At 44.7% G+C, this 24,476-nt stretch overlaps 1 protein-coding gene across 1 annotated transcript in view; it reads left to right on the top strand.

The window, feature by feature from the left end:
• The first annotated feature begins 448 nt into the window (after positions 1 to 448).
• The window catches only part of LOC117058880 (Fc receptor-like protein 5), a 31,965-nt gene continuing 7,937 nt past the window's right edge, over positions 449 to 24,476 (top strand). The window contains exons 1-9 of the mRNA XM_033170293.1: positions 449 to 487; positions 8,463 to 8,501; positions 10,798 to 11,127; positions 11,222 to 11,278; positions 13,137 to 13,139; positions 15,109 to 15,408; positions 17,286 to 17,377; positions 18,178 to 18,286; positions 20,280 to 20,318. Coding sequence (XP_033026184.1) covers positions 463 to 487; positions 8,463 to 8,501; positions 10,798 to 11,127; positions 11,222 to 11,278; positions 13,137 to 13,139; positions 15,109 to 15,408; positions 17,286 to 17,377; positions 18,178 to 18,286; positions 20,280 to 20,318 — 994 coding nt within the window. The 5' untranslated portion in view covers positions 449 to 462. The remainder of the gene's footprint in view (positions 488 to 8,462; positions 8,502 to 10,797; positions 11,128 to 11,221; positions 11,279 to 13,136; positions 13,140 to 15,108; positions 15,409 to 17,285; positions 17,378 to 18,177; positions 18,287 to 20,279; positions 20,319 to 24,476) is intronic.

Raw genomic sequence — 24,476 nt, 5'->3', positions numbered from 1 at the left:
TGGGGGTACGGCTGCAATGCCTGGGGTGGGAGAAGGTGGTGACGATGACATCATCCCTACTTTTCTCTTTTGAGTCATACAGAGAAGCGGTAAAGTCAGTGAGGGGCAGTTCACCCTAGTTTGGGGGAGAGGAGGCAGGACAGTGGTGAAGAAGAAGAAGAAGAAGAAGAAGAAGAAGAAGAAGAAGAAGAAGAAGAAGAAGGGAAGAGTTTGGATTTGATATCCCGCTTTATCACTACCCAAAGGAGTCTCAAAGCAGCTAACATTCGCCTTTCCCTTCCTCCCCCACAACAAACACTCTGTGAGGTGAGCGGGGCTGAGAGACTTCAGAGAAGTGTGACTAGCCCAAGGTCACCCAGCAGCTGCATGTGGAGGAGCGGAGACGCGAACCCGGTTCACCAGATTACAAGTCTGCCGCTCTTAACTACTACACCACACTGACTCAAGGGAAGCTGACGGAGGATGGAGTTTGCTGCTTTAGTGACAGGTTTGGGACCTCACTTTTCTCTTTCTGCCCAACTCAAAACTGAATTCCAATGTCCGTATTTTCTCATGTCCACCATTTGTCACTGCGTTTCTTCCCTGTATTTTCTTCCTCTAGTTTCTCTCCAGATCTTTCTCCCACGATCAGCTTGTGCAAATCAGCTTGGCTTCTGTCCTTGACAAAGTGGATTTGACCGGCCTCCTCTGGAGTACAACCAGCAAGGGGGGGCCGTAGGGGGAAGGCCGCCCCCAGGTTCCATAATGGAGGGGGTGACAAATTATCAAGGAACAATTACTGCCCTACTAGGGCGGTTCATTAAAAAACTTTTTTTTTTAAATGCCTGCTCCAAAGGTCTTATCTTACTATACTAGGGATTATATAGCTATATATGAAATTTCATGCATATCGGTTAATATCTTGACCCTCTTCCACCAAAATAGCTGTTTACTTGGCTGTTTTCCTATGTCGTGAAGGCTGAAATTTCAGTTCAGTGGAGCACTTACTGTTCCCAACCCTAACCCTGTGGAAAGCCATCTAATTAGACTTTTATTTAATTGTGAGGTGTTTTTAGGAGGCAATTTAATTATTGTTTGATTTTATACCAATGTTATATATCTGATGTTAGCCACCCTGAGCCCGACTTCGGCCGGGGAGGGCGGGATATAAATAAAAGTTTATTATTATTATTACTTGTTATTATTCCTTTGTAAGGAAATATGAAATGATGTAAAACCATTTTTGCAGGGAGGGGGGATCAATGGGGGGGGGGACAAGAAATTTTCCGCACCGGGTACCACCTGACTTTCCTACGCCTCTGAGTACAACCAAGAGAGGGTATTGGTTTTAAAATTATTATTTGCTGCAGCTCTTCTTTAAATAGCCCTTGGATAACAGGCAAAAATGGGAAGGGTGAATCTTTCTGCAGCTCAGTAACCTTCCCTTCCTGGATTTCTGTTTGCTTTTCAGCTGCGGAAGATGCAGACAGGGACCGATCCTTAAAATGTTGCCCATATTCCTTTGTCCCTCCTCAACCTTCTAGCTGTGTTACACGTGAGGAGATGAAGTGCCAAATTGTAACTGCACAGAGTAGGTTGACTAGAAATGCTGCTTCATTCGCTTTCATAGACCACATGCACTCCCTTTTCATTTTTGCCCTCTTCAATGCTACTCTTAATATTTATTTATTTAACAGGATTTATACACTGCTTGGCCACCGAAGCCTCTTAAGCAGTTTACACAAAACAGCATAAAATGTAAATTAAAAATACGGATAAACTCAGTCAGCATTTAAACGCTGCAAAGCAAATACAGTGTTACAGGGACGTTTGGGTGTGACGTTAAGGTTCTGTTTATCAAAATTTCAAATATAGCCGGTAGTTTGGAAAAAAAACAACCAAACCTATACCTAATCAAATAAAATTATTTGTGAAAATACATGCCAAAGTTATATGTCTGGAAGTCAAAAATTAAAGAATCCAAGAACTCTGGCCAGGCAGGAGATCAATTTTAAAGTCTTCAAACAGTTTTATTAATATAGAAGCAAATTCCAGTCGAAATAAATTCCAGGACAAGGCCCTGTAAGTTTTATTTCTAACGTAGGATTTCTTAACATTCCAGCTGAGGAAGAATTAGTGAAAAAAGGCCTTGAATTCTTTAATTTTTGACTTCTGCACTTCCGGCGGCTGGCGCCATTATGGACGGTCCTGGGTTGCTTCGGCTGCGAAGCACCCAGTTCATTCCGGGGGTTAGGAGCCCTGCAGCCGCATAGCGGGGCTTCGGTGGGGGCACGGGAAGAGCGTCCCGTGCCCTGGGCTCCCCGGCTGTGCCCGTTGCGCTCCGAACCCTTCCCCCGCTCCCCCTGTAAAGGGGGAGTGGGGGTGAAGGGACCACGGAGCCGGGCTTTAGGGGAAATGCCCCAACCGGGATGTTTACATGCGGCGGCAAAGTCCGTGATGAGCGTCTCTGTTCTACCTGTCATTAAGGAGTTGCTAAGAAACCAGAAGCTGTGAGTAATTAACTGACTCTTTGTATTCCGGGAAAGCTCTGGGATTAAGAAGAAAGGCAGCCTTCGGGTGGTGAAAGAAATTAACTCTTTAAGTGACTGCTGCTACAACAATCAATAGAAAGCATTTGGAATTTGAGAACTGAGTCTGTTGAGATCTCCTTTTGGGGGTTAACGGAGGAAAAAATATCTCCATTTGAAGTTTTGGTCTTTATACTCCGGGATCGGAAGAAATGGCGGCGATTTGGACTTGCGTAGGAAAAAATTGAGACAAAGGAAGGAAAAGACAGGAAACGTAACTTGATACCCACCTCCCCCCCGAAGATGTTGGACTTTGCGCTTACGTTGGCATTGAAGGATTGGGAGGAGGAGGAAAAACTTACTGTCTTTCAACTGGAACTGCTTGATCGAAAACTAAGAGCCTTGAGTGCGATTATAAATGGAAAGAATTTGTTTTCCACAGAGGAGGCTTTTCGAAAGTTTTATTCAATGGAAACAGACTTCTGCAAAGAGTTGGAAGATGTGTTGGAACGATGGTTGGAGATGGCTGAGCAAATCCGAATGGAACAGGGACCGATTTCAGGGGGTGGCAGTAGCCCTGGAACGGAAAGATTTTTAATATCCAGACTCCGAGGTGGCAGCTCGGGGTCGAGGGACATAGAATTAAGATTTCTACAAGAAGAAGAAGCATGGCACAAAGGCACGGAGAAACTCAGAATGGAGAGGACGAACATCTTGGAGCTCGATGCAGGGTTTGTTGTGGTTGCAACCTGGATCTGTGGATATTTAGAAGAATATAATTGGAGATCTGGTTCTGGTGAAGGACAGGAGAAGATAATGGACAGAAGGGGAGTGGGTTGAACTAATTAATGTATAATAATAATAATAATAATAATATTTATTATTTGTACCCCGCCCATCTGGCTGGATTTCCCCAGCCACTCTGGGCGGCTTCCAACAGAAACCAAATACAACAATATCAAACATTAAAAACTTCCCTAAAAAGGGCTGCCTTCAGGTTTTTTCTGAATGTCAGGTAGTTGTTTATTTCCCTGACCTGTGATGGGAGGGCGTTCCACAGGGTGGGCGCCACTACCGAGAAGGCCCTCTGCCTGGTTCCCTGTAGTTTTGCTTCTCGCAGTGAGGGAACAGACAGAAGGCCCTCGGCGCTGGATCTCAGTGTCCGGGCTGAATGATGGGGGTGGAGACGCTCCTTCAGGTATACAGGACCGAGGCCGTTTAGGGCTTTAAAGGTCAGCACCAACACTTTGAATTGTGCTCGGAAACGTACTGGGAGCCAATGCAGATCTCTCAGGACCGGTGTTATGTGGTCTCGGCGGCCACTCCCAGTCACCAGTCTAGCTGCCGCATTTTGGATTAATTGCAGTTTCCGGGTCACCTTCAAAGGCAGCCCCACATAGAGCGCATTGCAGTAGTCCAAGCGGGAGATAACCAGAGCATGCACCACTTTGGTGAGACAGTCCGCGGGCAGGTAGGGTCTCAGCCTGCGTACCAGGTGGAGCTGGTAGACAGCTGCCCTGGATACAGAATTAACCTGCGCTTCCATGGACAGCTGTGAGTCCAAAATGACTCCCAGGCTGCGCACCTGGTCCTTCAGGGGCACAGTTACCCCATTCAGGACCAGGGAATCCTCCACACCTGCCCTCCTCCTGTCCCCCAAGAACAGTACTTCTGTCTTGTCAGGATTCAACCTCAATCTGTTAGCCGCCATCCATCCTCCAACCGCCTCCAGGCACTCACACAGGACCTTCACGGCCTTCACTGGTTCTGATTTGAAAGAGAGGTAGAGCTGGGTATCATCCGCATACTGATGAACACCCAGCCCAAACCCCCTGATGATCTCTCCCAGCGGCTTCATATAGATATTAAAAAGCATGGGGGAGAGGACAGAACCCTGAGGCACCCCACAAGTGAGAGCCCAGGGGTCTGAACACTCATCCCCCACCACCACTTTCTGAACACGGCCCAGGAGGAAGGAGCGGAACCACTGTATAACAGTGCCTCCAGCTCCCAACCCCTCTAGCCGGTCCAGAAGGATGTTATGGTCGATGGTGTCAAAGGCCGCTGAGAGATCCAGCAGAACTAGGAAACAGCTCTCACCTTTGTCCCTAGCCCGCCGGAGATCATCGACCAGCGCGACCAAGGCGGTTTCAGTCCCATGGTGAGGCCTGAATCCCGATTGGAAGGGATCTAATATAGATGGTCTGCCATGGTATCCGAAATCGGAGTGTGAAGTTTGTTAATTACAAGTCTATGTTAAATAAGTAAGGAGATATTGAGTTTAAGTTAAAAGCAGCATGATAAATGATAGAAGAAATAAGTTTAGCTGTAAGAATATTTGGTTAAGTTTTAGGTTATAATGCAAAGAATAAGATAAAGGTGTTTTTTCTTTTTTAAGTAAAGTTAAATTTTCATAGAGAAAAGTTATTAAGGAAATAGTGTATTGTTTTAAAACCGAAGGTGTATTGGCGGTGGAAGTCAAACGTCAAGATTTGGAACTAGAAATTTTTTTTTTTTAATAAGGTATACAGATAAGAAGAAGAATCCTGACATTATGTGTATTTGTATTTGTTTTGATATTTGTAGGTGTGGGTTGGGTTTGTGTTATTTTGTGAAAATGTCAATAAATTCTGATAAAAAAAAAATAATTTTTGACTTCTGGGTATTACCAAGAACTCCAGATTTCTACAGCAAAGTTATATGTCTGGGCGGGCTTGCCTAAACAAAAAGGGGTTTAGCAGGTGTTGAAAAGAAGCTAAATAATCTTGCATAACAGAGTTCCAGAGTTTAGCAGCTGCTGCATGGAAGGGTTGATTCCTTGCCAGCGTGGAATGAACATTATGCGGCGGTTGTTAAAAGTGCTAGTTCTTAAAATTAGCTAGCTGCTATGCCTGACAACAAACCTTAACTATTGGATTCTTTTGCCCCATCTTTTTGTGCCTGCCAAACAGCCGTGTCCTGCTTACGATAATATTTTATTCTCTTGTTAATTGTGCTGTTTTAAATGTGCGTTTTATATTTGACTTCACTTAGCAATGTTGTGGGTTGTTTTTTTTTAATGTTTAAGATTTTTTTGTTAGCTTTGTTTGTGTTAAATATGTATTCTGTAGTTGACCTCCTTTGTAATGTTTTGTTTTGAAATCTTTAAGAGAATATTTTAGTTTTCTGTTAATTATGTTGCTTTGGCTGCGTACTCTATATTTGACTTTCTTCAGATTGTTTTATTGATGTTTTAATATTCTGTAAACTGATTTGAGATTTTTCTTAAAAATATAAAGTGGTATAGAAACAAACAAACAAACAAACAAACAAACAAACAATAGGGTTTCAACAAAACAGGTACAATGAACAACAAAGAACTCCCAGCCCTGTTTGGGGTGAAATCTGTTTAAGGAAAGTCTATTTCTAGTGATAATATGCTGCAGAGTTTTCAATATTTTAGTTATCTCAAGCTATCTTGCCATGATGCTTGATTGTGCATCTGGCGGTTGATAGCTGCGTTCTTTTGTAGCTGTATACAAAATTAAAATGTTCCATTCCACATCAAAGTTGTTCGTCCCACTGTTGTTGATGTGTTCATTCTCCTTTGCAGTCAAACTTTCCACTAGTGCTAGAAACCAAAGCTGTTGCTGCCAAATTTCACACATAGCAGCAGCACAAGTTGTCCAAAACATCGCGATGGCCAATCTCGCAGTTGTAATATAAATGAAAGTAGTTCCTCATAAACTTCATAATGACATTCCTAATTAAAAACGGGAAAGTAGAACAATCTGAGGTTGCATCAGGATATCTTGGGATGTTATTTCACCAGCTTCTCCAAAGATTCCCCCCCCCTCCAGAATGGTTTAATATTGAGACAGTCCCACCACATATGTAATTATGTTCCTGTCTCCCCATATCCAGCAAAGAGGAGTTTTTGACATGGGTGTAGGGAGACAAATACCAGCAGTATACTCTAGAGGAATCTGAATTGATTTGTTTTTTTGTTTTTTTTAAATCCATTTACCTGAGTCAATTTCTTCATCTAAGTGCATCTCCCCAATTTATTTTAAGGTCTCCAGGTCCCTCACTTGTGACCTTAATCCCCCCCCCCCCACATTTAGGAAATTACCCTCTTTGTTGTGAATGTTTAATTTAAAAGAAGGTCCTTGAATTGAGTGAGTGGCTTCTTGACCTGTTGGATTGCATTCGGAGAACGTTTGGTGTATCTGAAGCCAATTATATTGTAGGTCCCCCAGGTTCTACACTCTCTGAGGGCCAGTGAAAGGAATTGGCCCAATGAAAAAATCCTAGATGTGAAATAGGCCTTTTTCTTTCCATTTCCTATATTGTAGGATTCCCCCCCCTTTTGACTAAAACATTGGGTGGGACAAATAACAAGGCATTCCTTTGGACTGTAGCAATTCTATCTAACCACAATAAGGGGAGTTTGGTCCAATCTGTCAATTTCATTTTTATATCTTTTATCTCTCTGTGAGAGGATAAGTAAGTTTTTCCAGATTTGTTAACGACTTTGGTATTTTTACACCCAAATAGGTAATGTGTCAGGGACTGGGCGGTGGAGGAATGGTGGAGACCGCCTCCCTACCACGACCCTTCCAGGGATGAGGAAGAGGAAGGCAATACTGATTTACAACAGGGGCTTGAGGGAGGTAGAAGCTCAGAGGCAGATGAGGGGGAAAGCTGGGAAATCAGGGGAGAGTCAGAACAACACCTGGCTGATGCGTTGTCATTAGAAAGCATCCCAGAACCCGGAGAGCCAGATGGGCAGGGTATAAATAACATTATTATTATTAAAAACAAAATATAAAATCAAAAATCAAAAAATTCCTTCCAGTAGCACCTTAGAGACCAACTAAGTTTGTTCTTGATATGAGCTTTCGTGTGCATGCACACTTCCTCAGATATGCACATGTTTTTGGACTACCACTCCCACCATCCCTAGCTAACAGGCAGGGGCGTCGTAGGGGGGGCGGAGGGGGCGGGGGGCCCTGGGCAGCGCCCCTGCTGGGGGTGACACATTGGGTGGTGGCCCCGCCCACTGGGTTTTTTTTTTACTTTTTTTAAAAAAAATTATTTTTAGGCTATTTTCGGCACTGCCGGGGTGGAGCCGCAGGGGCCGCCAGCGAGTCGGGGTGTCACCCCCCCTCGCTGGCCACCCCTGCGGCTCTGCCCTGGCAGCGCGGAAAATAGTCCCCGCCCTCCAGCGGCTTTTCGCACCGCTGGCTGGCTTGCGGAGCCGGGGCAAGGAGAGGGGCGGGCCAGCGAAGAGGGGTGACATCAAAGAGGGGTGACTCCCCCGAGGGGGCCCGGGCGGCGGCTTCGGGAGTCTCTGCGGGCTGCAGAGATTCCCGAAGCTGCAGCCTGGCACCCCTTTGTGCTACAGCAGCGGCTTCGGGACTCTCTGCAGTCCGCAGAGGCTTCCAAAGCCCTCGCCCGGCATCCCCCGGGGGCGGGGTGTTGCAGCGTGTGCGTGCGTCATGACAAAAAAACTCTTTTGTTGTCTTTGGGGTGTCTGTTGTGAATAAACCTAATAAGAATAACTCAGGATTTTTTTTTTAAGTAAAAGTGTATCTTAACATCTTTTTTAGTTCATCGTATATCATGTCCCAGAATAATTTTATTCTGGGACACGTCCACCACATGTGGAATAGATTCCCATCCTTATGGTTACATCTCCAGCACTTACTACTAGTTTTTTCTTTTCGTTTTGTTCATTTTCGCCTATTTTGATGGGGTGAGGTACCACCTATACATCATTTTAAAAAAGTTTTCTTTAATTAAATAGCAGGCTGTAAATTTGATATTGTATTTCCAATTTTTTCACCATTTCTCTAATTCTGTTGTATATCCAAAGTCTTGGGCCCATCTGCTTTGGCCACCTTTTATTGGCATCTGAGATTTTATTTGGAATATATTGTCATCAACCTCAGTCTCTTTCCTTTTTTATTTCAGTCTCATTCTCAGTTCTTTCCTGGATGGTGCCCATTGGAGGTAAGAAGAAAATTAATTCATCCTTGTAGCCTGGCGTCACTAACTTTTGAAAGTCACATGGGCACATTTGGATTCTTGAGTGAGTGCCACAGGTGCCATCATTTCCGGTTACTTCTTTCCCTATACCGGAAATCCCCGCACCTCAAGGCAGGAAGAGAGAGCACACGCCCTCACTTGTCTTTTCCTAGGTGAAAATCAGATTCAGTAGAATTAACCAGAATGGTGAAAACTACTGTTTTGGGGGGGACAGGAGGTGGCCAGTTGTGGAGGACTCCCTGGTCCTGAATGGGGTACCTGTGCCCCTGAAGGACCAGGTGCGCAGCCTGGGAGTCATTTTGGACTCACAGCTGTCCATGGAGGCGCAGGTCAGTTCTGTGTCCAGGGCAGCTGTCTACCAGCTCCATCTGGTACGCAGGATGAGACCCTCCCTGCCTGCAGACTGTCTTGCCAGAGTGGTGCATGCTCTGCTTATCTCCCGTTTGGACAACTGCAATGTGCTCTAGGTGGGGCTACCTTTGAAGGTGACCCGGAAACTACAACTAATCCAGAATGCGGCAGCTAGACTGGGGACTGGGAGTGGCTGCTGAGACCATATTACACCGGTCCTGAAAGACCTACATTGGCTCCTAGTATGTTTCCGAGCACAATTCAAAGTGTTGGTGCTGACCTTGAAACCCCTAAAGGCCCAGTATACCTGAAGGAGCGTCTCCACCCCCATCGTCCAGCCCGGACACTGAGATCCAGCTCCGAGGGCCTTCTGGCAGTTCCCTCTCTGCGAGAAGTGAGGTTACAGGGAACCAGGCAGAGGGCCTTCTTGGTGGGGGCGCCTGCCCTGTGGAACGCCCTCCCACCAGATGTCAAGGAAATAAACAACTATCTGACTTTTAGAAGACATCTGAAGGCAGCCCTGTTTAGGGAAGCTTTTTAATGTTTGATGTTTTATTGTGTTTTTAATATTCTGCTGGGAGCTGCTCAGAGTGGCTGTGGTATCTGCTCAGCCAGATGGGCAGGATATCAATAATAAATTATTATGATGATTATTATTACAAAGACCAAGGGTAGTGATCTGACGACACAAAAGAATTAAAGTAATGGCATGACTGCCCGTCAAAGAATGAGTCTTGCTTCCTTGCAGAGAGGGGAGGAGAGGAGAATCGACTTGTGTCTCTGCACATGTTTTAGAGAGCAAAATGTGTCCAACAGCAAACCATGACAAGTGGATGCGTGGTTTGAGGAGGGGGAAAATCTGCATTTATGGGATGGGGCAGATATAAATGCTCTGTGAAATTTCAGCAAGGCACTGTTACATTGTAAGCACCTTAACTTGTCCTTTCTAAAAGGCAGGTATTTCCAGGCTCCCTACAAGTCTATTGTATAGAGTGAACACAGACAATGGACAACAGGGGGAAATGAGGGTCAACAGATTAAACCAGGATGTGGCTGAAGATCCTCATATCAAGGATCTCCCCCAAACCCACTTTCCTACCCAGGCTCCAAATATCCTATCACTGACAATGCCTTGTGCAGGATTCTGACCCAGAATACTTCTCTGCTTCCCTCTGATACCAGAGAACTAAAAACCGCACACAGCTAGGTCTGGTGCTCGGCAGCAAATATTTGGGGTTTAGAGTTCAGGAGCAGAAAGAGGTCAATGAGATAATTAAATTAACTGATAAAATTAGAGGAAGTAGTGACCAAAAATTCCAACAAGATTGGGGGAAATTTGGAGACTACCTGAAAAAGCAATGCCCCACTGTGAAATGCTGGCTCCATTTCTAAGCACTCTGTATTGTGAGCTAAAGTTAGAAAGGAAAATAGAAGAAAATAAAATAGAAGGATTACACACGAGTACCAAAGTAGTAAACTAGAAGAGATAGACTGACAACCTGGGATGAAGACAAGTGGATGCCGTAAGGGAAGGGGAAGTAACAGATAGTAGAAATGGACAAGTATGGACAGAAGAAAGGAAGAAAGAAATATTACTAAAGGTTAGTAGAACTGATTTATATGAATATGGAATTGGATGTTATGTTTTGCTTTGTATTATTTACAACTGAATTATTGGGAATATAGGAAGGCATTAATTGAATGCATTTTGTGGTTTTTTAGGAAGAATTCAACATGTAATCTTTTAACATTGTTATTCTTTGGTTATAATTTGTTTTTTATTCAATGTTCTTTTTTTCTTTTGTATAGATGTAATAAAGTAAATAAAATTAAAAAGAAAGAAAGAGGTCAATGAAAAACATTGACGAGGAGGGAAAGATGTGAATTGGCCTCTCCTTTCCTTCCTCAGGTTTTCAGACGGTTCCACCTCCACCAGCGCCCAGGCTGACCACTTCTCCTCCTCCAAACGCCACCTTTGTCAGAGGAGAGAAAGTCCAGTTTAAATGCCACCGACCAGAAGGGCATAAGGGAGAGTGGTTCTATTTCTTTAAAGCCACCAGACGTGGTCAGTGGTCCAAGTATAGAATAATAAACCGCAGTATCTTGGAAGTCTCCACAATGCATCTGGAGCCAAGGGAAAGTTTTGTGTGTTCTTACTGGAGGAAAAACAGGGAAGGAAGAGAGTCTGCAAAGAGCAACCAGGTTGTGCTCTCTGTTGCTGGTAAGAAACTTTCTTCTTGTGAATGAATTACTCTCTCCGCAATGCCAAAGGGCAGCCCCATCTGGATGTGATGAAAGTGTGAAAAGGACAAGAACCAGAATGTCGTAGCTTCCTAGCAGCTCAGGGAGTCACACCTGGAGAAAGCTGGGAGTTTGGCATCCCAGATGCCGTGTTCAGTTCTCCTCTATGAAATGTGGGGTTTCTGTGGCATGTAAACAATTCTAAATGTAAATTTTGTGTTGGTTTTTTTTTTTTTGTATTTGGGTTGAAGGAAAAAATACCAGCTAAAACAAAAGGAGAATTCCCTGGATGCCTAGATCCAGGTTTAGGGCAAATACTCTTTGGTGAGAGAGCCCTGGCAGAGATTTAAAACCACAAAATATGTAGCAAAGTAAAGCATGGAAATATAGGCTCCCTTTCTAAGATGCTTCCAAAGTTACCCATTTTGCTTAGCATAGAAAGAGGCCACACACATGGCAAGTTAAAAATGGTTTACTTACAAACTCTTTGAAGGTCAGGTTCATGAGCTTTTCCATACAGCAGTCAGAAAACACAGGCCGTAAGACTTAGATTTCAAAGTGGAGAAAGTTTCGAAATTATTTGTATAGAAGCAGAAATATAGCTTGCTTAAGCCATGTTGTCTATGCCTGGAGCATCTAGCTTAGACCTCCTTACTGGTACGGTTCACATGGTGGAATGGGAAGAAAAAAGGCTTTCCTCCTAAGGTGAGGGGGAGTGACCTAGCTAAGCCTGGCAGGACAGCTTACTCTATGGTCTTAACCCCTTCATGCATTAATTAGAGTTAAGCATGTTGATTATATGAGGCTGATTGTCCCACACTTTGACCAGTTTATCAAGGCTTCCATACATGAAATTGCTTTTGGATGACTTTTATTTCTACGATAACAGGGCATTTCATCCTTCTTCTTCTTTCTTTGGAGATCACTCATAGCTGAGTAAGATTGTCTTCCAGAAACACGGTTTTAACAGTGAGTCCGCAAGTGACTGTGGAAGCCAATTCTGGATCCACCACGTCCTTCCAGTGTGGTGTAGTGGTTAAGAGTGGTAGACTCGTAATCTGGTGAACCGGGTTCGCGTCTCCGCTCCTCCACATGCAGCTGCTGGGTGACCTTGGGCTAGTCACACTTCTCTGAAGTCTCTCAGCCCCACTCACCTCACAGAGTGTTTGTTGTGGGGGAGGAAGGGAAAGGAGAATGTTAGCCGCTTTGAGACTCCTTCGGGTAGTGATAAAGCGGGATATCAAATCCAAACTCCTCCTCCTCCTCCTCCTCTTCTTCTTCTTCTTCTTCGTCTTCGTCTTCGTCTTCTTCGTCTTCTTCCACAGTTGGGGACATAGGTTTCTGGATGGGAGTTGATCATGGTAAGGGTTTGCCAAACGTGCCTTCCTCTTAGCACATTTCTCCCTTTTGTCCTGAGTTCGAGTGTCTTCAAAGCCCATGACACCTTTGGTAAAGGCTGTTCTCCAAGTGGAGCGCTCGCAGGCCAGTGCTTCCCAATTGTCGGTGTTTATACTACTGTCGACCACAGCAAACTATGGCAAGTTCTTAAAGAAATGGGAGTGCCGGATCACCTCATTTGCCTCCTGAGAAATCTCTATGTGGGACAAGAAGCTACAGTTAGAACTGGATATGGAACAACTGATTGGTTCAAAATTGGGAAAGGAGTACGACAAGGCTGTATATTGTCTCCCTGCTTATTTAACTTATATGCAGAATACATCATGCGAAAGGCTGGACTGGATGAATCCCCAACCGGAATTAAGATTGCCGGAAAAAATATCAACAACCTCAGATATGCTGATGATACTACCTTGATGGCAGAAAGTGAGGAAGAATTGAAGAACCTTTTAATGAGGGTGAAAGAAGAGAGCGCAAAATATGGTCTGAAGCTCAACATCAAAAAAACTAAGATCATGGCCACTGGTCCCATCACCTCCTGGCAAATAGAAGGGGAAGAAATGGAGGCAGTGAGAGATTTCACTTTCTTGGGTTCCATGATCACTGCAGATGGTGACAGCAGTCACGAAATCAGAAGACGCCTGCTTCTTGGGAGAAAAGCAATGACAAACCTAGACAGCATCTTAAAAAGCAAAGACATCACCTTGCCGACAAAGGTCCGTATAGTTAAAGCTATGGTTTTCCCAGTAGTAATGTACGGAAGTGAGAGCTGGACCATAAAGAAGGCTGATCGCCGTAGAATTGATGCTTTTGAATTATGGTGCTGGAGGAGACTCTTGAGAGTCCCGTGGACTGCAAGAAGATCAAACCTATCCATTCTCAAAGAAATCAGCCCTGAGTACTCACTAGAAGGACAGATCCTGAAGTTGAGGCTCCAGTACTTTGGCCACCTCATGAGAAGAGAAGAATCCCTAGAAAAGACCCTGATGTTGGGAAAGATGGAGGGCACAAGGAGAAGGGGACGACAGAGGATGAGATGGTTGGACAGTGTTCTTGAAGCTACTAACATGAGTTTGGCCAAACTGCGAGAGGCAGTGAAGGATAGGCGTGCCTGGCGTACTCTGGTCCATGGGGTCACGAAGAGTCGGACACGACTGAACGACTGAACAACAACATACTACATTTTAAAAGATTTTCCCTGAGAGAGCCTTTAAACCTCTTTTGTTGACCACCAGCATTGCGCTTCCCCTTTTAAAGTTTGGAATAGCGTAGTTGCTTTGGAAAACGATAATCAGGCATCTGCACAACATGACCAGTCCAATGAAGCTGATGTTGAAGAATCATTGCTTCGACACTGGTGATCTTTGCTTCTTTCAGTACACTGGCATTAGTTTGCCTGTCTTCTCAAGTGATATGTAATTTTTTTTCGGAGATACCATTGATGGACTCTTTCGAGAAGTTGGAGACGGAGTTGTTGTTTATAAGTGGTCCATGTTTCACAAGCGTACAACAAGGTTGGTAGTACAATAGCTTTGTAAACAAGCATTTTGGTTTCCCTGCGAATGTCCCGGTCCTCAAACACTCTGCACTTCAATCGGGAGAAAGCCACACTTGCAGAGCTCAGGCAATGCTGGATTTCGGCATCAATGTCAGCTCTTGTGGAAAGATAACTGCTGTCAGGGTTGAGCCAGATGAGGAGGAGTGGTGGCAAGCCCCCCCTGGTGAGGCTGCACCCACGGAAGAACCTGGGGAAATGGAGGAGTTCGTACCTGGAGAAGACTGGTGGCGGCACTCCTCGGAAGAGGAAGAGTCAGATGGAGAGGGGGAAAGACCAGAACAGGAGGAGGAGGAAGTCGAGCCAGAATCAGGCCCTTGTGAGGAGAGAAACAGGCAGGGCCCTTCCCCTCCTCCCTTCTCAGCTGTAGAGCGTAGAGCTGAGAGACGCAGGGAACAATTAGAGGCAGCTGCAACTCATAAGAGACGTGGTTGCAGGCCAGCTACTTAAGAAAGGCTAGCTGCTCTCTTCACTAGCACCTGCAACTGATATGCTGATTGCGTGGTTGCTCTCGCTCATTCTGTCCCTGACTCCTGGCTTGTTCCTGGCTCCTGGCTTTTCCCTGACTGACTTGGCTGGTTCCTGACTTGGACTGTTCTGACTTCGGCTTCTCCTGACCCCATACTGATATCTGACTGCAGCTGGCTTCTGACCCGGACTGTTCGACCTTGGCTTATCTGACTGACTGCTGCACTTAGCATGCCAACTTGTTGGCGCCCTAACAACTGCCCAGGCAGGAAAAGTGATTGACATTTTCCAACGTTACACCATTGAGTTAGATTTGTGGCGCTGCAGAGGGGTTATTTTGTGCTTTTTGGTGCAGCACTTTGGTTTTTTGGATGTTGAGCTTTTCGTAAGCTTCTGCAAAGATGTGTAGGATGGTTTGGAGGTCATCCTCTGAGTGTGCACACACTACGTTGTCATCAGCATATTGAAGCTTCATGACGGGGGTTATATTGCAGAGCATTTCATCCATTTATTCCCCCCAGCTGACTGGTTTGTTTTCCCCCTTCCTTCCAACCCCAGATTTCCCACTCCCTGCCACCCTTTCCCTGAACCCCCTGAATCCTGTTTACACCCATGGAGAACAGATTACTTTGCACTGCTCAGTTCCTGATGGGCGGGAAGCGGCAGGGTACACCTTTTACAAGGAGCTACAAGGTCAGACATCTGAGGAGCTTCCCCGTAAAGAGTTGGCGATTCCCCATAAAGCTTTGCGCGTTGGTGAAGATACGGCCGGGAACTACAGCTGTGCATATTCCATCAGATTAGAAGAGAAGGAAATCCGGTCTCCACGCAGCAACATCATCTCTGTAATAATGGAAGGTGAGCAAGTTCTGCATTTCCCCCCGTTATTTTTAAAATCATCTTTTAAAAAAACCACTGAGATATAACAATTTGGCAACAACTCCATCTGGATTTTCCATAAATATATGAATGAGTGAACAAAAGGTGGTGACTGCAGGGGGAATTTGAGAATCACCACCAATATTGTAGGCCCGGTCACAAGCTCCAGTTTTGGGGGTGGGACGGGGGAAGATTGTTCTCTGGCTCATTCTAGATGCATCAAAAAATAAATAAATCAGGAAACACAGACCACAGGACTGGCAATCGACAAATCAGGATACTAATCTCAGACCCATGACTCTCATACAGCTGTTTGACCCAGTTATATGACTTCCTGTTAAAAACCAAGTAGACCACAGTCTATTACAGTGGTACCTCGGGTTATAGACGCTTCAGGTTACAGACTCCGCTAACCCAGAAATAGTACCTCGGGTTAAGAACTTTGCTTCAGGATGAGAACAGAAATCGCGCATGGTGGCAGTGGGAGGCCCCATTAGCTAAAGTGTTACCTCAGGTTACGAACGGACCTCCAAAACGAATTAAGTTCTTAACCCGAGGTACCACTGTATTTGCTTTAAGCTTTTGTACTCCTTTGTGGATGAGTCTTACCAGAACCCCTTCCTTTTTTCTGATGCCAGCAGTGAATCTTTTGCCTAGAGTGGTGAACAGAGCAGATTTCCTGCACTTTACTCTCTCAGTCAACAGGAAATGTGAAAAATTCATAGGGGGACAGAGTGGAAAAGTCTGACCCCGGTTACTGTCCAAGAGACCCTTCTCATTTGGTCAAGCATTGAGAATCTGAGGTTGTGCTTATATTGTTTCTGCGAGGGATATTTTAAAGGACTTTTCAGAACTTAATGATTTGCTGAAAGTGATATTTCCTACCTGACTTGGGCCTTCAAGAACAAGACTGGTTTTTTTTTTAAAAAAACCCGTATCCTTTCTGATTTCCTTTTCTCAGGTCCCCCTCCATCACCAGGTCCATCAGTGCTCTATGCATGTTTGGCTGTCCCATTTGTGATCCTGGTGATTTCACTCGCTTTTTACTGCAGATGGAAAAAGACTGGTGGTAAGCGATTGGGGGGGGGGGGGGTCGCTTTGCATTTCATATCCTGAAATTGTTATTGGGGGCTTTTCCCCACTTCCCCACTCTCTGTCCTGCTCTTTCTGGACACTGGTCTGTGCTTAAAAGTTCTGTGTCTAAGCCCTTTCCCCCCCTCCCTTTGCCCCAGAGCTTTCACTGCAGAAATCTGCTCTTTAAATCTCATAACAAAATAAAAAATAAAACAATTCCTTCCAGTAGCACCTTAGAGACCAACTAAGTTTGTTCTTGGCATGAGCTTTCATGTGCATGAAGTGTGCATGCACATGAAAGCTCATACCAAGAACAAACTTAGTTGGTCTCTAAGGTGCTACTGGAAGGAATGTTTTTATTTTTTATTTTGTTTTGACTATGGCAGACCAACACGGCTACCTACCTGTAACTTTAAATCTCAATCAGAGCAAATGGGCTACCTGCAGAAAACTCAAATGGGTGTTTGTTCCGATTGAGTGCTAAAGAGCAAGTTTTCACAGGGAAAGCTCTGGAACAAAAACACACAGACTTGGACACAGAGATTTTAAGCGTGGACCTGTTCCTGGAAAGTAAATGTGGATAATCTTGTTTTGATGGAGAGAGAGAGGGGGGGGAGAGGGAGAGTGAGAGGGAGGGGGAGGGAGAGGGAGAGGGAACGAGATTTGCAGAGGCTGTCTGGTGATCTGGTCTGGATGGATGTGAGTTTGCAAGGCAACGGCCAGCAGGGGTAGCAATATTACATATACATTTTCACTCTTATGCTCTCTTTCTTTGGAAGCAGTGAAATGTTGGGGGAAATCTAATCTAGAAGAACAGGAGGAGGGGGGACCAGGTGATCTTGGAACACTGGAGCCCCAGACAACACTCAGTCAGGTAAGGGGTAAGTTATTAACATTGGGAACCAACTGGCAGTTCTGTGTCCAAAGACAAGATATAAGTTTGTCCTCTTCATAGTTGCTTGTGACCTTCCCAGGGGGCATTGGTCCCTGACCACTGGTCCTGTTAGCTAGGGATGATGGGATTTGTAGTCCCAAAACATCTGATGGGCCGGAGTTTGCCTATGCCTGTTGTAAGGGGATATTTGCCAGTGCACACTCACTGCTCATTCAAGGTTATGAGTAATTGGATATGAATATACAGACTGTAACCTGGTGTTAAGCAAAATATACAAAACTGAGCTAGATCAGCCCTTGAGCTGACTTAGCAGGGCAGTTCTTGATTATCAGAAGGTGCTGGCCATTGTTTGGCCCGCCATATCAAATAAATGCAATGCCCTGGGTTCCTTGAAGACATTTCCTGAGAGCTGAATGTTTGTTATTTGAGTGAAATTCCCTGATCTGGACCTTGTGCAGAGTAGGAACAAATAAGCTTTACCACAAGAATGTTTTACTGCAAAACTGTCTTAAACTAGTTACAAAATAAAACATCGACAAATACAAAGTAACGCATTGCTCTAAACAAACTAGCAATGCGTTCCTGTCTTCTTTAAGTCCTTAACATAGGCCAAGAACTATGTAAAGATTACATTTTATTCACATTTATATATTTAACACGGAATCCCTTTGCATTTGTAAACAAGCTTTAAAAAGTGGGAGAAAAGCTTCATTCTCAACGGGCCCTTTCTGGTTTAACTGGTGAGCAATGGCACATTTGAGTTTCTTCTGTTTTCACAGGGCTCAGGTACCACCTATGCCGTCATCCCCTTTTGCTCTGCTGCAACTTCCTCAGGACCAGTGATGGAGAATGAGCTCCAGCAGGTTGAAGAGGAGGGTCTGTTGTATAGTAAGATTCTCTTTCCATCTAACAACAGAAGAAGAAATTGAAGACGATTGTGGAGGTTTCTGGACAAGTTGGGTCCTAGATTGCTAGCCAATTGGTGGATTGATCCTCAGCAGGGTATGGTCTGAAGTCAAATAAGATTACTACCTTGGCGAAGCTAAACAGGTTTGAGTCTGGCCAGGGCCTGGAAGGGTGACTGCCTGGGAACTGCAATCAACCCTGTTCATTGTTAATATGGTGGTACCTTGGTTCTCAAACTTAATCTGTTCCGGAAGTCCTGTTTGCGGCTTTAGTGACAAGACTGGGGACCCCCTCTCTCTACCTTCTATATAAATAAAAATGTGAATGTTCATTTGTTCAATATCTCAAATCTCAGAAAGTCCTTGACTGATGGCTTTGAAATTTTGAAACAACATTGGGTTCCAATCCAGGAGTGTCTTTATGTAAAAATATTACATAAATGTCACACCTATGACAGGTAAAAACTTGATTTTGGGCAAAAGCAGCACACAGTAATTTCATTAGTCATGTGCGTGCGGGGCGGAGCCAGCAGTTTGGATGGAAGAGCCGTTTATGAGGGAGGAAGACCATGGAACCTCTCCGCTGGGAGAGGAGGCAGGCGGGAATTCAACAGGAGAAGCTGTGGGGAGTTAGGCGAAAATGGGGTCTCCTTCCAGTACCAAATGAGCCACAGTAACGCGTGGCCAGGTACAGCTAGTATATATATAATTTATTTTCCATTTAATATTATATATTCAGATCATCATTATCCACTTTACCACTTTGGCTCCTTAGAGCCTATCAACTTCCTTCCCTCCTGCCTCATGGCTTTCAAAATTAACACACACACACACACACACACACACACACACACACACACACACACATATATATATATATAGAGAGAGAGAGAGAGAGAGAGAGACTGCATCAGACCAACATGGCTACCTACCTGAATGCCCCCCCTAGAAGCAGACTCCGGGGAGAGTCCGGGGAGGGGAGAGCGGGGAGGTAAGTGAGGCAGAGCAGGGGCTTGGTGCCTTCACGCCTCCAGCGTCCCTCTGGAGGCGCTAGGACCCTGTTGCGCTCTGGGGGCTGAGCACGCAGGCCAGGGAGGGGAGGACAGTAGCCTAATTCTAAAGCGGCTCTCCCTCGCTATAATTGGCTCCTGAAACCGGGGGGGGGGGGGGACCCGACCATGGCTTGCCCCCCCTAGTTTTGATCCTGGGTACGCCCCTGGTTGGGGGTCTCTCTTGCCTCCTTGCAAGGAGGGGAGGGAACTCTGTCACAACAGAAAAATGAAGACCTGCTTTGCTTTCACTGCATCCTGTCTCCACCCATTCATCTCTGACTGATCAGGGACCTTGGGGGAGTTGGACAGCAAAAGCCAACCCACCCTTATTTTTTTCCATATCTCTGTTAACAAGGCCTAGTACAAGACACACACACACACACACACACACACACACACACACACACACAATGTCTCAGCATGATGCCAGGTGAAAAGTTGGTTTTCAATTTTTCAAGTCAGCTGCATGTACTTGCTTCCTTAAGGCCCACACTGCTGTCAATTCTGAAGAAGTTTTTGTGGCTGAGGGAGGCGATGCCACAAGGGGCTGGATGTGGTTAGCGGCTCTTGGCAGTGTTAAACAACATCTAGGCTGTCTCCGAGGCCACCGAGCTGAGATGTGTGCCGGGGTCGGTAGTGCTGCATGGGTGTGTACCTGCCCGTACATTTCCTGGCTTGGTCTTTTGGGTTGGGAAATAATAAAATTGGGTATGTCTACTTTGCAACCTCTTTTTGGGCGGAAGACGGCGATGAGCTGAGGAACCAGCTGGGTGGCTTTCAAGAAACACCGACCGAGCATGGCATCTGTGACTTTGGTGACAGGTTTGAGACCTCTCCCTTCTCTCTCTCTCAGATGGAAAACTCCCATCGATATCTCCCCTCCCCAGTTCCTCATGCCTTTTCTCTTCTCTTCTTTCCTGCCAGCCTCTCTCTTGACCCACCTCTGGGGACCGGCCTGTGCAGGTAACGTTGACTTTTGGTTCCTGCTATGACAATTTCAGCCCGTCTTCGATGGGTGGTGCAGTTAGGAATCACGCTTTTAAATGACTTGAGACAACTCTTGCTCATTTAGCAGCTCTGAAACAGGTCGAAATCAACAGGTGGAGCTTTCCAGAGCATGTTCTTCCCCTTTTGGATTTGTGCCTGTTCCTCAGTTGCTAAAAGCAGAGAATAGGAATAGGAAGAATTTATTATTGGCCAAGTACATTTTCCAACATACTTGGGATTTGTTTCGGCTCCATTGCAATGTAAACATACAGACAGTGTTCCTCTTACAATACAAAGAAGCAAAGAAACCCCACCCATATTTTACCTCCCCTTCAGCTATACAACTACGAATTTAACAATTTAATGGCACAAGGGGGAAAAACTATTCTTGTGCCTGGCCGATTTTGTATATGAAGTCCTGTAGCGACGTCCAGATGGAAGTAAATCAAGCAGATGATGACCGGGATGTAAAGGATCTGCTACAATTCTCTCTGCTCTCTTCCTAACTTCCTAACTTCCTAACTGAGAAAGGAACTTTGCAATAATAAGGTGGGACTCTCGATAGCAGCAGCAAATTCAAGGCTGCAGGCCACTGCCTTCAGTGGGTCTTCTCCACGTGTGACTAAGATTGGAGACAACCCGTTAACTCAAATTAACACAGAGCAAACTAAAAGAAGTTACTGGCATATAATTTTAAAGTTATTATTATTTGAAGCTCAGAACCAGCTTTCTTTATTCTGTATGAAAAAGGTGTCAGAAGGTGGGGGGTTCATATTTGCATTTCCCCTCTGCTTTTCTGCAAATATAATAGAGATTGCAAGTGCTTTGAGACAGCTGAATTTAAACATTTGTACATTCTATCTTAATTTGATAAGGTATTCGCCCTGTGTGTGAAGAAAAGGAAAAATAAAATAACAAAACAGATCCTGTACTTAGCAATGTCAACTTGGAGAATGGTGGAATGAGTTTAAATAGGATGGAATGAATTATGGGGCAGATGGGGGGGGGTGTTATCTCTGATTCCCCCCCCCATTTCAATGGCCGATTAAAAAGCTCGTCTCTATTGCTGTATAATTAAGGCAAATAATGCACTAATTGCATCCACTCCTACTCTTAAATCCTTGTATAAGAAGTCTGTAAACAGAAGGGGAAGAATAATCCAGAAATTGAATGTGAAATAACTAAGTCCAAAATTGCTTGCAAAATGACAATTTCCAACTTGCCACACCAAGAAGAACATTTACCGTAAATCCAGAATCTGGGAGGCGGAAATGACGGTGTGGGTGGGAATGAAGTAAAACTGAAAAATGGGTTGGGGAGGTGGATGGAAAAGTCTTTTTTCACACAAAGAGGCCTTTATTTGAAAGGCTGGTAGTGGAATTTCGTTTTGATGCATAAACTTGATAGAACTGGCCCATTACAAAAATTATATACAGTGGTGGATAAACCCAACCGCCCAAGGTTGGGTTACTCTTTTTTTAAAGATTAGAGTAAATAGTTAGCATAAACATCTAATTTCCTTGCCAAATGTCTCCTAAAGTTGTATGAGAGAGGGGCAATCTGCCATTGTCAGGTTTGTTTTTTGTTTTTGTTTTTTTCATTTTACCAATCTCAAATTCCCCTTGTTTTCACAATGTTTTTAAGTCCTCGTGAAAATCCATCAGCTTTAAAGTGCGAATTTCTTGTGTTATACACATTTCTTATGCAATTTTGCCCAACATAACATTTCTGCAGATGAATCTTCTCCAATATAATGCATTTTTGTATGCTGTTTTCATTATATATATATACACACACACACACAGTCATACCCCGGGTTGTGCATGCTCCATGTTGCATACGTTCGGGTTAAGAACATCCGCAACCTGGAAGCGTTTCCGGAGTGCGCGCAACCCGCGCTCGCCCCCAGATGCGCAGAATGCTTCTGCGCACTTCGCGCATGCGCAGGAGCACTCAAATCATGCTACTTCCGGGTTTTCTGGGTTTTTTTCTTGTGCGTTCAGGATACGCATGCCCGCGTTACGCACAGCGACCTGGAACAGATCGCGTGCGTAACCCGGGGTTCCACTGTAGGCTACCAGGTGTCATCAGCATACTGGTGACAGCGAACCCCCAAACTCTGGACAACCTCTCCCAGCAGTTTCATGTAAATGTTAAATAGCATGGAAGACATGAAGGAAGGAAGGAAGGAACAGAGCAACTGTAAACCAGGGCCTCCAAGTCCCACCCCAGCAAGGCAGCCCAGAAGGATACCATGGTTGATGGTATTGAAAGCCCCCAAGAAGTTCAGCAGAACCAACACCCCCCCCGTCTAGTTCTCTCTAGGCATTGTTCAAAGATAGTGTTATAAGGGGGGGTGGGAGGGAACTGCTCCTTTTCCGTTATGAGGTATCCAAGAGCCCATATAGAGTCCTTAAGTGGGTTCCCTATTGCAGTGTTTTTCAACCACTGTTCCGTGGCACACTAGTGTGCCGCAAGATGTTGCCTGGTGTGCCGTGGGAAAAATTGTGTTTATTTGATTCCTATTCAAGAGAATTACTTTATATATAGTCAATATAGGCACAGAGTTAAATTTTTTTAACATTTTCTAATGGTGGTGTGCCTCGTGATTTTTTTCATAAAACAAGTGTGCCCTTGCCCAAAAAAGGTTGAAAAACACTGCCCTATTGGTAGGAGAAAATTACAGAGGCCAACCAGAGGATATTGAGAAGCAAAGCGGCTAGTAAGCCTGATCTTTATTATACTGTTGCAACAGGGTGCCCCACTCACCACATTCAGGAGGGAGGAGAGGAACCCAGAACAAGCTCTTATATAGACTTTTGAAATTGCCCACCCTGTAGCCCAAGACCACCACCCCAAAGCATCAAACATACATCACAAAAGGAGGCAGCCTACAGCAGAAATCCTGTCTGCCAGGATACCTGATAATGGTCACTGATTGCATTACCTGGGAAGCCTGGCCATTCTTTTGTGATGGTTAATATTTTGATTCCTGAATCCAGCTCACAGGCTCACCCTATGAGCCCTTTAAGACAGGATTTGTAAGCGAAAAGACAATGGGAAGTCTTTCCCCATTTGCCTCCCTTACTGCGGAGGAATATTTGAGGTCATTGGGAGAGTCAAAATGGCTTCAGGATTGCTCTCCTGTACTATTTCAGACACGTGGTTTACAGGTGAAACTCGAAAAATTAGAATATCGTGGAAAGGTTCGTTTCTTTCAGTAATTCAGCTTAAAAGGTGAAACTAATATATGAGATAGACTCATGACATGCAAAGCGAGATGTGTCAAGCCTTTATTTGTTATAATTGTAATGATTATGGCGTACAGCTGATGAGAACCCCAAATTAACAATTTCAGCTTGGGGGTTTTCATCAGCTGTACGCCATAATCATCACAATTATAACAAACAAAGGTTTGACATATCTTGCTTTTCATGTCTTGAGTCTATCTCATATATTAAACTCCAGTAGCTAATGAAAACAATTGCTTACATAAATAGACTTTTCCACGATATTCTAATTTTTCGAGTTTCACCTGTATATCCTTATGCATGTGTTTGCCTTGTACATTGATGAACGTTTATTTTATATCTGAGACCTTTGAATTCTTATAACAACAGAAAGGACAGAAGCGCAGCAGTAAGTCGAGGTTACGTTTTGAGTGATTGCAGAAACCACACACACCACAATAGTGTTGGCCTGGTTTGAAGAATGTGGCTGGTGTGGCTCCTGAGAGATGGGAGTGTCTTCATAGTTCAGCTAATAGCTTCCTTGTGTTCCCTTTTCTATTCGACTGTAACCCTCAACCCAGGGACTGTCTTGCCGCTGACGTATGGAAACATTTTGACTCATAGATGGAGAGACACTCTTAGGTAGGGATGGAGAAGGCCCCAGTCCATGTAGACAACACTGAGCAAGGTGGACCAATGGCCTAAAACCAGGGAGAAACTCAATTTTGCTTGAATTTCAATGAGAAGTTCCCTAATTCAGACCCACAGAGAAACAGGGAGGGCTTGTCTTGTCACCATCTTGGTCCTTGCCTGGTCTGCACTGCCAGCCAGCAAGTGTATGTGCTTTGTGCTGCAACAGTTTGCTTGACCTGTGGAATACCTGGCTGCGAGGAAGAGTGTTTGT

The sequence above is a fragment of the Lacerta agilis genome, chromosome 14, assembly GCF_009819535.1.
Source record: "Lacerta agilis isolate rLacAgi1 chromosome 14, rLacAgi1.pri, whole genome shotgun sequence".
Classification (NCBI taxonomy): domain Eukaryota; kingdom Metazoa; phylum Chordata; class Lepidosauria; order Squamata; family Lacertidae; genus Lacerta; species Lacerta agilis.
This window is presented reverse-complemented; position numbering and strand designations above follow the sequence as displayed.